Source organism: Candoia aspera, chromosome 2 (genome assembly GCF_035149785.1).
Source record: "Candoia aspera isolate rCanAsp1 chromosome 2, rCanAsp1.hap2, whole genome shotgun sequence".
In the NCBI taxonomy this organism is placed as follows: Eukaryota; Metazoa; Chordata; class Lepidosauria; order Squamata; family Boidae; genus Candoia; species Candoia aspera.
Window position 1 is genome coordinate 66,821,364 of NC_086154.1, and position 17,461 is coordinate 66,838,824.

Here is a 17,461-nt window from a genome sequence, read left to right on the forward strand (position 1 = left end):
CCACCCATCCATATTTACTAATGCATGACGCTGTTCTATCCGATCAGATATATTCTAACTTACATAACTGTGTATACATGGGTTGCATCCCTGCCTTCTTGAGGTTTTACTTCCGCTGACTATAAGAAACAATCTGTGTTTCAATGGAACTGTCTGCTAGTCTCCAGTTTTGTCTTACTGGTGAGACCACAGCTCAGTGGCAACACAATCCACAAGAGAAGAACACCTGTCACCGTTTGAGCTTCTATACTATTGCTGTGTATTTGTTTCACACCTCCATCAACAGCTCTCTGATTCTAGCAAGAGCATCCCGCAAAGACTGAAGTACAGTTGGCCGTTAAAATCAAGTATTGCCTACAATCCTCAAAGCTGAATGTTTCCATAATAAAGCTAAGAATGACAGGACACCCATTTTAAGAAACGCATTTATTATCATCATTTTTCATATTAGCATGCCTGCTCCAGTTCCTTCAGAACCTACCTTAATTTGAAACAGGCAAGCTGCTTTTGAGCACAAGAACAGCACAATGGGGGACTATCAGCAGGTATTTATCACACTTCCACAGTGTGGGCCAAAGCAGCACAAATTATTTGGTGCTTAGGACAACTTTTGCTGAATGTTGTCACTGAGAGCACCTGTCCCCTGAACAAGATTGAATTACAACAAAACAGTAAATGCTTGTTTTAAGGAGGTAATCCTGGCTCTCTTCAGGTTTAAAGCTTTTATCTTATTTGAAACATTTTGTATAAAGGATCTTGTCATCCAAATCTGCGTATGAAGGTGTATTTCCCTCTTGATGGTGCTTTCCTGCACAAAAGGAACACTTAACAAACCAACACATAATTAGACAGCTTATAATCCATAAATTTAAATACCATAACATGGAAAGGTACTTCATTCTCAAACTGAGAATACAAAAAACTGACTCTAAGGTCAAGATCAGAGTTTGGAAATTGATTTACTGATGGACTGAATAATTATTTCCCATCCTCCACCCCCTGCAAAACAACGTGGTCTTCAAAATTTTGGCAATATTACAGCAGCAGTAACAAGAAGATAGCTCTACATAACCTCATACATAAAGGTTATCTCTGAGTTTTCTTTTCCTTTGTTTTGTCAGCACTGATCTTCAAGAAAGAGACCAGAACAAACCAAAAGGCCAGGTATAAGAGTCACTCGGGTGATTAAGTCAGTGTCCAGCACTACTTTATTCTAGCTTACACAAGATCAAAGGATCTCTATCTTCTGTTTGGTTTCAGCATCACAAAATTAAAATTACTGTCCTTGTTTCTTTGAGAGGTACCTGAAAGAAATCAAAATGTTGAGTATTTATAATGTGACAGATATAACTCCCCATTAATGTGATATACATAATCAGAAATACTGGGCATTTCAAACTGATACAATTGCTACTGAGGTGACTGATATTCTGGAAACATATATAATTGGAGTAACATACTTATTCATTTTGGATTGGGTACCATATAGCCTTCAGAACAACCAGACAAAGGGGAATAGCACACCACTTGGGGAGAATGCTCCTTCTCAGTTTCAGCATGCCTTTTCACTTGAGTCAACTACACTTCAGTCTCAAGTACTGCCAAGCCATGTACTGGGTGTGTTGGGAACAGAATTTTGAGGGGTTCCATTTCCCCAGTCAAAGTCAGGACACAGCAGAAGAGATACCAGATTCCACCAAGGTCACTGGAGACATCCTGGCGACCGGCAGATTGGCAACAGCAGTTTCATTTGAACCCCCCAATTATGATATTGGCCCTATTCAGACATTCCAAAAGCGTATCTGTAGAGAGCTTGCAAGGTAGTGTGCAGTGGATGCGTTTTCTCTTTCCCCACCCTCTTGGCACTGACCAAGAAGATCTAAAGAGGTATTGTAAGTATTGTCTATTTCACTGAGGAGCCAGATCCTAGGAAGGACTGGAACTAAGTTCAACTCAGCATACCTACAATTTTCCTTCAAATTGTCCCATTCAACTAGGGAAAGCAAAGATGTGGGTGTACTTCCAGAACATATGAGTAAGCAACTCACTTCATTTTCTCATTTCCCTAAACATTTGAATGTGAATTTTAAAAAACAAGCGCAAGTGCACTGTGCTTCATGGCCAAGGATACAACTCCTCTAACAATTTTTAAGGCAATGCACATCTCATGACCCATCCAAATTCATTTGTATATCAAATTATATAATCTTTACCTTTCCCAATGTTTGTGGTTCAACTCCAAAAAGTCATCTAATTTTGCTATTTCCTTGAGATACTGAGTAAGTTTTAAAAGCTCTTTATCTTTATCTCTGTTTAAATGTGCTTTCATGAAGGGTTTTATCTGTTGACCAAAAATAAAATGGGAGTTAATTACAAAGGGACTATACTAACATAGTGAAATTGTCTGTTCACAGCCTAATCTGATAGATCGGTTTTAGCTGATCACTGGCACAGTCTGAACTCAGCCAGCCTCCAGCCCAGATCTGTAATGATCTCTTACTCTTCTGCTATGATCAACAAGTCCCAAGGATCCTGTGCAAAGGACCTCAGATATGCCCCTGTGTACTACCCATATCCATGGAGCAACTCAGAGGTTCAACCTACTGAAGCAGATGCATATTATTTTTTTACTAATACACACAGTCACTTAAATTAGCACACAAGGCAGCATACCGCAACTGAACTCAAGAGCAAGAATAATTTCCTTTTGTATGGGACTTTCATAAAATCTTTCTAACAAAAACTGTGTTTGCTGTAAAGAGGCCATTAGGCTTTGCATGGGAAAGGAGTACAGAACCCTGGCATTCTATATTTACAAACTTACATCAGCTTTCCCAAATCTGATACCCCCGAGATACTTTGGATAACAACTCCCATAATACTTAATCAAACCAGCTAAGCTAATGTAAACAATTGTTTCTATTGGACAGAAAAATCAATTTCATGTCAGATAAATACAAAAATAGTACTGCATGTACTATTGCTCATATGTCATCACTTAACTGCAAACCCGTTCCAGAAGTGAACTTTTTTTTTTTTACTTTGCCAGCTTTCCATTCTGCATCATTCTCACAGAGAACATTGGCTACTCTGACTTGCTGCCAGAGAGTAGGACTGCCCTCCAGTGTACAGTCATCAGATTGCAGTAGAGCTACAGTATTTTCCTTCCAGTCAACCGTATGCAGGTGCCCCGGAGAGAATGAAGAAAATAAAATCATGCCATCTTGCCTTGTTTTAATTTAAACGTCACAATGATGGGAGCCATATGACTCTCAGGGGGGATGTTGTTTCAGAGGGCAGGCACTGCAACAGAGAAGATGCAATTCCTCGGTCCCTCAAGATGACATTGTTTAATTGATGAGACCAAGAATGTACCCACTCTGCTTGACCATATTGGGTGGGCGGCAACAATTGGAGATTGGCAATCCCTCAGCTAGCCCAGCCATATGCCATGATGGGCTTTAAAGTATCTTGAATTCACCTGCAAGCTGACTGGTAACCAGTGTAGCTCACGAAGCAGTGAGGTCACATAATGTGATGCTCCCAACACCGCCCGCACTGCTACATTCTGGACTAGCTGTAGCTTCTGGATGATCTTCAAGGGCAGCTTGAGATGATAGGGAACTGTGTATTCAAAGCCTCTGCTCTACCAGACCATATAAATGCAGGCTTGGCTTCTCCATGAACCTGACAATCTGTGACTTAGGAGGGAAAAAAGAGTACACCATGCATGTTTAACTGCCAGGAACCACAAACAAAAAAATAACTGGAATAACAACTATTATTACTTTTGCTGCAATAGTTTCCACTGGCATCCATGTTCTTCTGAGAGGATTATAAAACTTATCCCAAGCACCACTTGTCATGTTTATCAAGCCTTGATGACAATAAATTAATACTATATAAAATGGCTGATTAAAAGTTGCTGCCTCTAGTAAAATATCTGGTCTTGATTTCTCCTACAGCAACATTTCTCTTAAGCAGTCACCTCCAATTTGTTTTGCTGTCAATAAAATCTGAGCACTGCTTGGTTTTTTTTTTCCCCAGAAGGAGACACTGGTAATATTCTGTTAGTGTTGCGCTCCATCAAGTCAACCTCCATATGACCAGTGATTTTAAAGCTATTTGCACTCATTGGCCATCATTTCCCAAAACCAGAGAGACTAGGAGGGCAAGGTTAGCTTGCATCACAACGGCCAGGACAAATATTTTCCAAAAGCCCTGTCAAGTTTGAGGATGGGAAGAAACTGATCTGCAAGTTTGCTGATGATCATTTCAGAACAGATACACAGAATCTTTTATTTTACTCTGAACAAATTTCTCCCCAATTTTATAACCCTTCTGGCAGAAACCTTTTAACACCATGCAGAAACTTCTACCAGTCTGAATTACAGCAAAAGCAATAAAATGCTGCTGTCCCAGTTGAACTATTCAGTGATATCAAACAATTGCCATTAGACAGGCAATGGACATAAATCAGAAAGCAAATGTTGCACAGCAGCTAAAGCTGCAGTCCTATATTATGCTCACTTATTTACATGTTTCAACTCCTGTATTTCCTGTCAACTAACAAAAAAAATGTTATGTAAGCCTTTCTCCTCCCCATTTTTTTTTAATGTGCATGTAATATATCAAACTATTATTCAGGATTGATTTGTGGGGATGATTTGAAATGCTTTACCCAACCTGAATCAGGAACGGGCAACCCACAGCTATTGAAAAGTGGCAGCAAACCATGGAAAAATCATGTGATTTTCCTTGTTGGTGTTAGTAGTGAATAGGTTTAACGTACCTAACATACTGTTTTGTTAAACTGCCCCAAGCCACCCAAACTAGGGTAAAAAGCCTTCCCCCAAACTAGCTACTGCCCTCCAGGGGCACTTGCTATACTTTCAATAGCCGGAAAAAAAAGATCATTTAAAAAAATGTATCTATGCCAGCGCCAAAAAGGTTGTTTGCCCATGTTCTGAAGCTTTACACCCAATGTTAGTAGAAAAGTACAAGGTAGCCTTACTCAGGAGTAGTTGCACAAGGTCTAAAAGAACTAGTGAAATAACTGTAAGCAGAAAGACAGTGTGATGTCAGTGGGTGAAGTGCTGGATGGATCGGGGAGATCCTAGTTCACTCAGCATTTCTTTCTAATATTAGACTGGATATACTTAGCCACTAAGGCTCTGAACAGATCCCTTGTCCCTCATGCTGTTGTATTAACATAATACAGGGATGCATGTAGATAGCGGCATGAAAAAAAAAAAGGAATCCACCATCCAATTAGCAACTGTGCAAACAGGATCAAAGACCAATGAAAGCATAAAGAGTGTTTATATTGGTAACAAGACTGTTCAAATTTAAATCTACCTGTGTTTACATTTTTTTAGCCAGCTGATATTTTTCTAAGTAAAAAATTACCTTTAGTCCATTCTGTGGGTTCATCAGAAAATTTCGACCAATGTCATCAAACATAATAGTATTTTTCTTGCTGTAAAACTCTGAAAATTTGCCCCATATAACTCCTAGCGGTTTCACCTATAGAAGAAAAATTCGGAGAAAACCAAGTAAAAAAGCAGAGTTAAACAATTTTAGGAATCTAAGCCTGCCTCTCCTCAACAATTTTGGAATACACCTCACTGAATTCAATGGAATTTGTTCCCAAATAGGCCAAGACAGGCACAGTTTTTCCTTGCATTTCACTAAGACGCAAGACCAAGAAAATAGAGTGGTTAGATTTCACCTCTGGTTTCTTAAAGGAACAGGGATAACTTCACATGTCCCATTTCTTTTGTGGAAGAACAGAAGTATCTGCTATAAGGCAAAATGATGTCAAACTGGCAACATATGCATGATGATGTTATTACACAAATGAAGCAATTATGTACTTGCATTATGGTCTATGACACAAGACATACATTGCACTCACACATGTCATCATTTTCTTCCTACCATGGACACCCGTGGGGAACTGAAGTTTGTTCTACTCTCATTTTTAGTTTCTATGCATAATTAATTGTGTTACAAAATGAGAAAATGTTATTCATTTACTACAGAAAATTACAAAGCCTGCAGCGTTATCATCATTTCACTTTTTGCAAATGGTCTGAAAAAACAAAGTATGTGACAACAAGATCTCCAACTCAGTAATCCATCACAACATTGATTTGGGAAATATCTGAGAAATAACTGCAGCTTGTCTCACTTGTTTAAGTGGTTCAAGCATCTCTCTGTGCACCACCTTCCTTTAAGGTGTAAGCTGCTTTCAGGTGTCTCAAGCAAGCCAGCCAAATTGCACAGTTCTTATAGGGTACATTGGATTGCTTACTTCAGTCATCTAAAATTATTGCTCCTTAGGTTATCTTACTATGGAGATCTTACTGTGGAGATACTAGTATCTGGACTGCATACCCTAATCCCTTGGGATTGCATATAACAATCTTTCAGACATTCTGCTAATGGGAGAGGTTTTACTGGGACTCACTGGATCTCTAATCCACCTTTTATAAAATAAATAAATAGACTAAACAGATAAACAGACTTCTAAAAATTGAGAAAAAAAATCCCTTCTAAAAGGAAAAAAAATTGCTCATACATCAATTAAACCTCGCCTTGGAGTGTGCACAGTTATCATGGCAGCACTATCCAACATGAAGGTTATCTTGTAGTTTGCATTGGTGCTCACTCCCAGCTCCTGCATTGCAAAAAGAACAGTGATTGAAATTTTGTGTGCTAGCTACTTCTCTGCTGTAATTTAGAAACCAGAAACCATTTGCTTATCACACAAGAGAGATGAAAAGGACCAGCTAAAACATGTTAAAATAGATGCCTACTCCTCTCTCCAAGGAGACTGTGAAGGAACAGAAGTTGCTTCCAATCTGCTACATGTCAATACAGTCTGCAACTGTAAACATAATTTTCTCATCCAAGGAGGTCAAGAGTTCCCCTGACAAGAAGAGACAAGGGATAGAAGGCAGGCCAAACTGGCACTGCAGTCATTGAAAGCAACAGGACTGGCTGCTTTGCTAAGTCATCACAGTCAACAGAAGACATTCCTCTTTTTATTTTTATTTCTCGGGTCATTTGATGTTGCAGGCACATTTGGAATGCATAGAAATGTAAAAAGCTTACTCTACAAAAGAGCATTTGAGTGTTCAAAGAAGCAGGTGCTTGACAGACAAATTAGCTAAATTCCTTTTTTTTTTAATTGAGCAGCTTGACATCATTTTTGTTTAACCAACTGCTTCCAAAAGAATATGTAACTCTCTCAGTACAAATAGAGCAGCTTCATGTTTGCACCTGGTTGGAATGTCTACTATTGTCAAATCATGGGTTTTGATTACTGGGACATGCTTGAAAATGCGCTTGGACTTAAGGGATCTAGTAGAAATATCTGATCTAGAGGAAGAATATGGGGTGATTTCAGGATCTGGTGGCGGGCAATTACTAGATCCTTACAGACTTGCTTAATTCAGAATCTGCTGCTATTTTGGCAACGTCTTTTACTTTAACCATAGGCCAACATATGAGAGGCAAATCTGCTGCTAATCACTATTAGGGAATAAATGAGAAGCCACAATCTCATGAACTCTCTTAAGTAATGTTCCCCAATCACTTGGATTCAAAACTGAACTCCTCAGAAAGAAGTTCCTTTTTATTCAGGGAAATGCTCTACCTGAACTTAGGTTCCTACAGCTAAAAAGAGAGTTGATTTTTGTCAATTTCTTTGCTCCTCTACAGCTCACAGGACCATCTTCCATATGGTTCCAACAACAAGGATATTTCTAAGGCACAAAGGGAGAGTTTGTGAAAAATCAATTCCCCATCCATTCATTTGCAGGAGCTTCCCATGTGCAGAATTAAAAGACTTTATTCATGGAAACTTAAGGATCCAAGCCAATGGATTTACTTACGCCAGTTTAGCAACACCACAGAATTCTGTATTCTAATTTAAAGTAGATTCAGAATTTTGTGAATAAATAATTTAAAAAACCCTGCAAATTCTAGAAAATCTAAATAGAACTTTAGAAACAGAGAAAGATATAGAACGCTTACTTTCATTTTAGCTTCAATCCATTTCATATTAGTTGCAGCTGAAGTAGAAAAAGAGATTATAAAATGAAAAGGTGTTCCGTTTTTAAAATAAGGGTAAAGTAATTATGTTGATATTATTTTTTTAATTTAGCTTTCACTCTCTTATTTATGGTTAAGAAATCATCCTACCTATTCAAGCCCAACAGGTCTGCCAATCAGTTATTAAGAAGGAGCTGGGTATCCCTGCAGTTAAAATTCTACCTATTTGATGATTCTGGCTGCTTCTAAGAAAGCCTTCCCCAAGCTGGAACTACTCAGATATATTGGATGAACTATCACAACTCCTAGTTAGCAGACTATTTAATTGTAGATATATTGAGATAGAAACCATATAATACCACCATATATGAATAAAGGTAAAAACAATCAAAAGGGCACATGAGAAGTATAGAATTATTCTATCTGCCATTCACTCTAATGGGAACACATAGGAGCAGGAGGAAGCATTAGAAATCATTTTATAAAATATGAACACAGAGAGAGTAATCGACGAATGACACAATAACTAGTGCTGAAAGGGTTTGGTATCTCATGGCCTAGACTCATAGAACCATCTAAAAATTGCACATCTTTAGGATATATTGGATTCACGTTGCCACCTCTTTCTCTCTGTCCATCCTGGGCAACCGTGCTACTTGGAAAACAGGGGAAGCTTTCAAAACAGTTTGTAATAAGGAATGATAAGGCATGGGGAATCTGCCATTTAAGAAAAAAGTATCACCCCCAAGGTCTTGGGCAAATTGCAGTAGCTTACTGGTTTACTGTCAAAGGGATTTCTAATCTTTTCCCCAAGAAAAGCTATATTTTTCATCAACATAGTCTGCACAACTGCCCAAAATTAAACAGGATTAAATGTTAACAGAAAGACTGAACACCAAAAAGATGGAAACTTAAGCTTCAATATCTATCATCAGACTCAAGCATCACAAATAAAAATGGCAAGTAAAGAAAGCATTTTCATTTGTAAAGTAGATGACTTACACCAAATTACAATATCATAATCTTCATATGCAGATGTCAGGAACTCATGTAGGTAGGGCCTCATCAGCTCAATTCCCGTTTCTGCACATGACCTGTGATCTGAGAAGAAAGTCATCTGGTTCATTTGACTGGGTTCAAATTTTCTTTGAACATCAGCCTCATGGATTGACACTCTGATCTAAAGGAGTAGGTGCAAAGAGTCCAGTGCTGTGGGCCTGCCGTTTTCAAAAAAGCCTAAAATACTACAAATCAGATGCTTTGCAGAGAAAGGAAAGCAGGAAAAAAAATCCAATCTCTCTTCTCCATACCAGCTGATAGGCAGAATTTCAACTTCTCTGAAAGGTGTATTGCTCCAAAGGTTGCATCAAAATGCAGAACTGTATGCATAGAAACCATCAGTCATATGGATCCTGCGACGCATGCTGATGCCACCAAACCTGGAGCGCTCTCAGTGTGACCAAAGGTTTCCCAGGCTGGCCACTTTCAGCCCTACTGTAAGCAATTCCTCAAGATGAGCTAAAGCTGGACAGTCTGTGAATCCTGTAGGCAATTCTACAGTGTGTCTCGAAGGTTTCCTGGCATACAGTGCAGACAATCCCCACAACATTTGCCAAAGCTGCACAACCTTGGTTCCATTTCAGCTAGTCTTAGGGGAGAAGGGTAAGCAGAGTCTTCTCCTGCAGTACTAGCCTGAAGTAGTTCAAGGCAAAACACCGCCTCCTCACTTCAACAAAAAGAATCACTGCCTCCACAGAGTGAAACTCAATTACTCTGTACAAGCCTAATGATTCCATGATGTACAGGTCAAGATCATAACTACTACCTTGCAGATGTGACACTCCCAAGTTGCTAATTCAGAATTCAGTAAGCTGGGGATCAACCTTAGGCCTAATTGATCACCTTTTTTCTACAAGTACTACCTTCAGCACAGATTCTTGTTAGTTTAAGTTCTACTTGTGTTACATCTGAAACAGGGAACTATGGTTTAATTACCTGGAACCACAGTTTGTAAACATGATGTCTGAACTGACCTGAGTTCAGATTTTTGTTTACATTAACTGAATTTAACTGAAACTAAGTAGAACTTAATCAAAATTATCCTGCAGACTTTGTCCAAGAACTACGGACAGTATTATACTTATTGTGACATGAAATTTGCTTCCTATAAAATTACTGTTATATCAGTGTTTTTCCCCAAAGTATAAATAATAAACATACACTTAAAAATGTGACTGTATATTCAACCGATTGCCTGCCTGCTTGTTTTCAGGTTCAACATCTGATCTTTAAAGCCTTGACCCGCATATTTACCGAAGAACTGCTTATACCATAGGGCCAGCCTTAAAGAACATGTTTTACAGCTGGCCATTAAGAACCATTGGATTAGCAGGTACCAGGAAATATTTTCATAATCAACTTGACTTATTGAAATGATTTCACCCGAAGATGTTTATATTCCCCTCACTAGTGGCTTTTCAGATATTTAAAATGTTTTGTCTCATGTTGCTTACCGTCTTATGGTTTTATGCTGTCATCATGATCTACTTATTACTATTCAAGCTGTTATTATTTGAGATATTGTAATTATTGTTGTAAACCATACTGTAAGAGCTATAAAGTATGTATTAAAAGTAGTAAGCAATCAAGATATACAAGAACATTAAACAGCGAGTAACAGTTTGGACATAAGATTCATGACTTACCAAACAATGTGTAATCAACATCGAGGACCAACAATTTCTTCCCTTCTCGTGGAGGATTCAGTATTTCTACTTTGTACTCCTTAACTCTGCGGGATATTTTTAGGAGATTCTCCTCCCTAAGCACAAACAATATAAGCCTCAAATAGTTGTAGCTTCTTCAGCTAACCACTCACTTATAACTCTATACAGTGACTCACCGATTTTCTACTTCAACAACTTCCTCTTCAATATCAAAATCATTGACTACATCTTCATTATCAGGAGGTGGCCCAAGGACATCTTCCTGTAATGAAGGTAATTTTAAAAAAAATTAGCATGGAAACAGTCATGTGTTCTCCTAATTTGGTGGATTACAAAAAAAAAAAAAAAGTAGCAGCCACATAGCTACAGAGTCCTGGCTTACTATGAACTGAATTGTCTGCTGCAATATAACGTCCCTTCCACTTGATTCCTTCTGCGAATATAAACTCAAAATCAGCTGTGGTCTTGTTGCATTTAAAAATGCTGGGATTTGTAAGCAAAGAACAAAACTCAGATTATCATTCAAACTTCTGAAACCCACACCAAAGCAGGATCTTGGCTCATATGGCAAGAAAAGAGGAAACTATTCATCCAGTCTACGTTTTCTGATATTAAAGGCTGCAACATTTTTGCAATCTTTTCCACTTCAAGCAATGGGATAAAAAGTTCAGTCCAGGTCAAGTGTTGCACTAAATTTTTCTCCAGAGGTGTCAAGGAGGAGTAGAAGAACTTGGCTGTAATATCTCCCCTATTTCTACCATGTGACATATTACATGTCTCAATCCTCCCTCTTTTTTGCTCTCCTGATTTTAGGAGTGCTGCTGGGGAAGGAGGAAGTGGGAATGTTTGTACAGAAACCCAGAGAGGGAACAGATCCTGGATCTCCTTTTTCAAGGCTGGAACATTCTTGCAAGCCTTGAAGAAGAGAATCTGATTTGTCCAATGGCCCTCAAGATATTATCTTAAGAATCAAAGGACTGCAGCCTAAACTAATGATTTTTGGATAGCTATACGTAGTATAGGAGGATTTAACAGAGAGTAAACATGGTGAATTAATTGACACCATGCTTACAGTAAACCAGCAGTTGCCATTTAATTAAAGGCTACCAGCCAACAACAAAATGAACATGGAAATAAACAAAATGGAAAGCAAACAGTACAGTATTCCATAAGTTCTCATGATATGTAGGAAATTTGCATTTAGAATAATAAATTTGGTCCATTAATACATACTGTGCAAAGGTAAATACTTACACAAAGACTACACTGAAAGTTTTCATTGATATTTGCAAAAGCAGGCTCTTAGATCATTTTAACGTGATTTTGCTGGTTTCATTTTAATTAGATTTTTATATAGCCATTAGAAATTGGTATGTGTGTTTTAATAGAGCAAGAAGATATTTTACCAAGCTTTCCTCACGAGTCCCCATCATCATGATTTTAGTATTTGGTTTCAATTTTAATGATCCAAGCTTCACATCATTTTCTGCTGGCTTGCCTGCAATATAAACAGATTAGGCTTCTTCAGCTGGAGTGTACAAGTTCCTCTTCTTGCTTATGCTGTGTGGCAGTTTTGAATCACTGACACATTAAGGTCAATGATGCAAAATATCCTCTTATCCATTTATATAAAAAAATCAATGTTAACAAAATTATTTCTATATATCTTCTCCACTATGCATACTGGAAAGGCATCAATAAATCAGTAAGAATTCTCCTGGCTGCTTCTCTAACACAGTTTGGTATTTACTTTGTTTCCAACAGTGAGGAAGCATCCTCTTTCTTTTCAAATGAGCACAGCCTTTCTGAAGAGCTGCTAGGGTCTTACATCCTGGGGAGTTTTCACTTCTTTTTCTTAGGCAACTGAAATACCTGAAACTTTAGTTTTCTACGTAATGGTACTAAGACTGCTGCAAACACAACTAATATAGACAATGTAGAAAAATTAAGAACAAGCTGCATGCTACTGAATGCAACATACATACTTTCTCAGCTTTTTCTGCTACTAACAGGCAGCTAAATAACATACAAATGATGCGCTTACTCTATGACAGTCCTGTTACAGACAAACTGTGAATGGTGGTTTGTTCTTGCTTTACACACCCTGGTTTCTTGGATGTAAAAAGCAATTTATTCATTCAACTTGTATAGCTGCCCAACTCACAAGCATGACCTCGGGGTAGCCATACAAGCATGGGTAGCCAGGGCCCAACAATGGCTTATCAGTTTGCCAACCCCTAACCTGCCATGCTTGGTGCCATTAGCTCAACTTGTGTCTCCCTTGTACTGTGCACTCAGGGATGGCACGGCCCCACCTGTCACACGTCCACATCCTACTAGGACCCCAAGTGTAAATAACACACTCTGTAAGAGCCAGTGTAGTGTAGTGATTAAGGTGCTTCACTAGGATCAGGGAGACCCAGATTCAAATCCATCCTTAACTATGAAAACGCATTGGGTAAACTTTGGCTAGTCAGTGTCCCTCAGCCCAACACACTTCACAGGATTGTTGTGGGGGAAAATTAAGGAAAGTATGCTATGTACACTGCCTTAAGCACACGAAGAAGGGATGTATATCTAACCAACAGATATATAAATAAATCATTTTAATTCGCTTAGCCAATATACCACTGGACAATCCCAAGGGGGAATGAACAGAGATCTTCATAAACAAATACCTCTAAGGCTACAATCCTAGAGATAAGGTCATCTTCTTTATCCGTTGGATATATACAATTTTCACCAAATGTTGCTTCTAAGCTTTAACATGTTTCAACTATATTTCATTTATGTTTTTCATTGATATAAATAGGATATGTCTGCATTAGAAAACAAGCTCCTTTGAAAACAATGGGAGACACACACACACACAGACACACACGAAAGCTGAAAGGTCCCCTGTGCAAGCACTGAGTCATGTCTGACCCTTTGGGGGGACACCGCTTTCATGATGTTTTCTTGGCAGACTATAGCGGTGTGGTTTGCCGTTGCCTTCCCCAGTCGTCACCTTCCCCAGCAAGCTGGTGCTCATTTTACTGACCTCAGAAAGATGGAAGGCTGAGTCGACCTGAGCTGGCTACCTGAGAATCCAGCTTCTGCTGGGATCGAACTCGGGTCGTGGGGAGAGTTTTGGTTGCAATGCTGCCGCCTACCACTCTGCATCACATGAGACATTTGCATATATACACATACATATAGACAATAAAATTTCCTTGGCCTCATAGAACTAGTTTGAGAATTTTCTAAATATCCCTCATACTGGTAGCCTATGATAGGATCAGAAGAACAAAGCTGAATCACTGATTAATTTTTTACAGATCATCTATTACCTATTTGATTACTGGAATTCTTACTATAAATTCCAAAATGCTGGAGACCAGAAGGAACTGAGTCAGGCAAGTATTTCATTAAACAGCACGCACATACAATTAGTTGTACATCTGTATACATATTAACACATCACTGGAACATTGTTAAAAAGAGGATGAAATATTGTTGGCTGCAGAAGCCTGACATCAGCCTGCCTCTTGTACAGTGTGCAAGGGATAAACCCTGGACTAGGGTTTAGATAATATTAATTTTTTAAGAAGTGCTTTAACATTTAGTCATTTTAACAACGAGCACTATCACAGCCACTTCACTCAACAAAGAAAAACAACGAGAAGATTACCTTTTACTTTAAGTCCCAGAAGTTTTTGGCGTTCTGGTAGCACTCCTGTAAGTCCTTTGAGTGACTGCTTGAGATCCAACACTGTGTCTTCTTCTGACAAGGTGGTTATTAAAAATTCCTGCCCACCCCATTTTATAATGAGAGACACAGCCATATTTGTAACATATGTTGGAACAATCCTATGAAAAAGCAAAAGAAATGAAGAAATAAATGATCAGACAATTCCAGATATCTAACCTTTTTCAGATATAATAGGAAAAACAACCTAAATACTTAAACTTGAGCTGTCATCCTCAACACACTTAATGGGACTCACTTCTCAATAGATACATATCTGATTGCACTGTAACAAATCCTGTACATCATTTCTGTGATATCTTTCAAACTTGTATAGACTCTTTTACACAATATGCTTCTCCTAACTTTAATAAAACAGACTGTCAGGAAAATATGCATAATAGAGGGGTCTTTAGAAAACAGAGGGACAGAAAAAGTGTCAGAGAAAACAACATTATCACATTGCTCATATACAGATCAAGTACCAGTTCAGAAATTCCAGCAAAACATGCAATGCATTCAAATCTCCAAAACAGTGCTGTGTTTTAAGCAAGCAAAAAGCTAACATGAGCTCATGATGCACAGAACCCTATATATAATCAGTATACAGAACAGTTATTCTCTCTTTAACAATTCTTTAACAAAGAATAATATATTTCAAAGACAGACCAGTCTCCCCTTGTCTGATTAACTACTGAAATCTGATTCAAGCAAATGAAGACTGAAAAATTTGGAAGAGAGAACCCTGCCAAAGCAGAGCATCTACTTTTATCTACTTCAAACTTCTAATACATTGGTAGAGGATTTTCTCAGTTTAACACTACTATCACTTCAGTAAATTATCACCACTGCCCTTATATTCAGGATGCATGCATCAAATATCCTGCCTAATAGCTTGCAAAAGGTAAGCATTCAACTTCTCTACATTTAGGAAAGTTGTTAGCAAGAAATGGTTTTCCAAAGTTGAGAGATTCTGGAATCTCAGCATTAAGGAAAATATCTATTTCAAAACAAACACTTTAAAAAACATCCTGAAACACCAAGACTAGTCAAGTCTACATCTACATCATGAGGGGATTCCCGTACATTTAAGGGGCATAGCAAGCAGCACTCCTCCAACTGCAGCTTTTTCATTTCACAAAGAAGCTTAAGTAAGCAAAAATTGGAACTGTAGGTCAGAACCTACGTTCTGCAAGCAAAACCATCCACGTGCAATCTGTGACATTTCCCACCCCGTACTAGGAACGGCTCTCTCCTGAAAGCCCTGTGTAGATAGCATTTATTACAACGTTCTAGTTTTTATAGAAAGCTGCTTCTCATACTAACCCGCTTATGCACGGAATAACAGCATGCAATTCTCTTTCCACTATCCTCTTTTATATCAGAAGCGCTCAACGCGCCAGGTTTTGTCACATTTCCCTCCAAACGAAAAGCACACCCCGCGGCGTAGAAGTTTACAAAGCAGATCCCACCAGCCGAGCCAGGGCACGCTGACTCAGGCAGAAACCGAAGTGCAGAGAGTGTATCTCGCCAAGACAATCTGGGAGCCTCGGAGACCCCTCGGGACCTGCGCGGAGGGAGCAGCTCCACCTGCAGATCGCGAGTATGCAGGCGGGGGAGAGGCTCCCGCGCGCTCCCTGCCCACAAGGGTTACCCTTCCTGCCCTCATCACTCTTTCCTGAGGGGGGGGGGATCCCGGCCCTCTGGGAACCGGACTATTAGCGGAGGCAGGTCCATCTGTACCCGTGCAGCCGAAGACAGGAGAAGAACCGGCGACCCTACCTCACTCCTAAGCGACCGCCTCGAGAACCAGACCCCGGCAGCCAGGGCCCTCCGCGAGCCGGAAGCACTTCACGAAGGATTCAGCTGCAACGGCCGGGTCGCGGAAACGCAGATACAAGAAAGGAAGAGTGGGCCATCGGAGGCTTGCACGTGGGGCTTCCGAGTTTCGGTTTAGGAACCCGTTTTTCCCTTGAAGAAGCGGGCGCTGTATATGAAAGTTGGGAAAGAAGTCCAAACCGTTCTCTCGTCTCTCAGTGGTAAAAGGCTCCCCCAAAGAAGACAGTGCAGGTCTAAGTTGGATCTTATTTTGTGTGAAGCACTTTGTCTTTATTATATGGATGGGTTTATTTTATGTGTGTGTGTGTTTATTATACATATGTCACACACATACACACAAGGAAATGAAGGTGTAAATGTAATTATGAACAAAAGGGACATGTCTGTTCCTATGAACTGCTGTCACTTAAATTGTCCATGATGGTATGAAAGTATATAGAGATGGTTTGCATATACGATAAAGAATAGGGGTAATAGAAGAATTGGATATGACTCTTGGGAAGGAGAGATCAGCTTGTTGAATGAATAAGATCCAGAAGAAAAAATAACCTGCTAGGCAATATGAATGGATATGGATGAGATGAGAGAGTACAAAACCATAATCGTAATAATGGAGCATTCGGAGACCCAAAAATGAATGAGCCTCATGAATGGTGAGTGTCTCCGTTAAAAATATATGTTCATTTCCAAATGTGGTTTAATCCTAAGACTCTTCATATGTACAGATGACAAAGGAATGAAAATAGATCTTAGAAGTATGATTGAGTTCATGATGGAAGGAGAGATCTATAAGGATCACAGGTTCTGAATGTAACACAGCATTTATGGTAGTGTCTCAGAGTGGGACTTGGAGAAAAATGGGCATGGACGAAAGAAGTGAAGCTATGTGGAGCTACTGCAGGAAAAGCATGAGTCCTACCTGTAAATGTATTAGAAGATAGATTAATCTCCTAACAGAAAGAATGGAAATCAGATGTAAGTAAAGAGGATGTGGAAGCTGCTTGGGAACACAGTGAAAAGAATTATGTTACAGAGTGCCATGAAAGTATGTGCAATTACACTGATAGGATAGGATAGGATAAGATAAAGGTTAGAATAACGAAAAGGC

The 17,461-nt window shown here is 39.1% G+C and overlaps 1 protein-coding gene across 2 annotated transcripts; it reads right to left on the bottom strand.

Annotated features, from left to right (window-relative positions):
- Positions 1–1,167: 1,167 nt before the first annotated feature.
- UBLCP1 (ubiquitin like domain containing CTD phosphatase 1) lies at positions 1,168–16,331 on the bottom strand. 2 transcript variants are annotated; one of them, XM_063292121.1, is made up of 11 exons: positions 16,297–16,313; positions 14,458–14,636; positions 12,194–12,285; positions 10,964–11,049; positions 10,767–10,882; positions 9,064–9,162; positions 8,044–8,081; positions 6,584–6,682; positions 5,410–5,526; positions 2,214–2,341; positions 1,168–1,304 (listed from the first exon to the last, which is right to left on the bottom strand). In XM_063292121.1, the coding sequence occupies exons 2-11, from the start codon at positions 14,609–14,611 to the stop codon at positions 1,277–1,279; spliced, it is 957 nt and encodes a 318-aa protein (XP_063148191.1). In that variant the 5' UTR covers positions 14,612–14,636; positions 16,297–16,313; the 3' UTR covers positions 1,168–1,276. The 2 variants fall into 2 exon arrangements, with proteins under 2 accessions (XP_063148191.1, XP_063148192.1); XM_063292122.1 differs by lacking the exon at positions 9,064–9,162 and having other exon boundaries at positions 16,297–16,331.
- Positions 16,332–17,461: the final 1,130 nt, after the last annotated feature.

Coding starts and splice junctions, on each gene's coding strand:
- UBLCP1 (XM_063292121.1), bottom strand. CDS start 14,611: ATGGCTGTGTCTCTCATTATAAAATGGGGTGGGCAGGAATTTTTAATA. Junction 8,082..9,063: donor TTATGATATTGTAATTTGGT/GTAAGTCATCTA, acceptor TTTCTACTTCAG/CTGCAACTAATATGAAATGG. Junction 1,305..2,213: donor AACCACAAACATTGGGAAAG/GTAAAGATTATA, acceptor GATTTCTTTCAG/GTACCTCTCAAAGAAACAAG.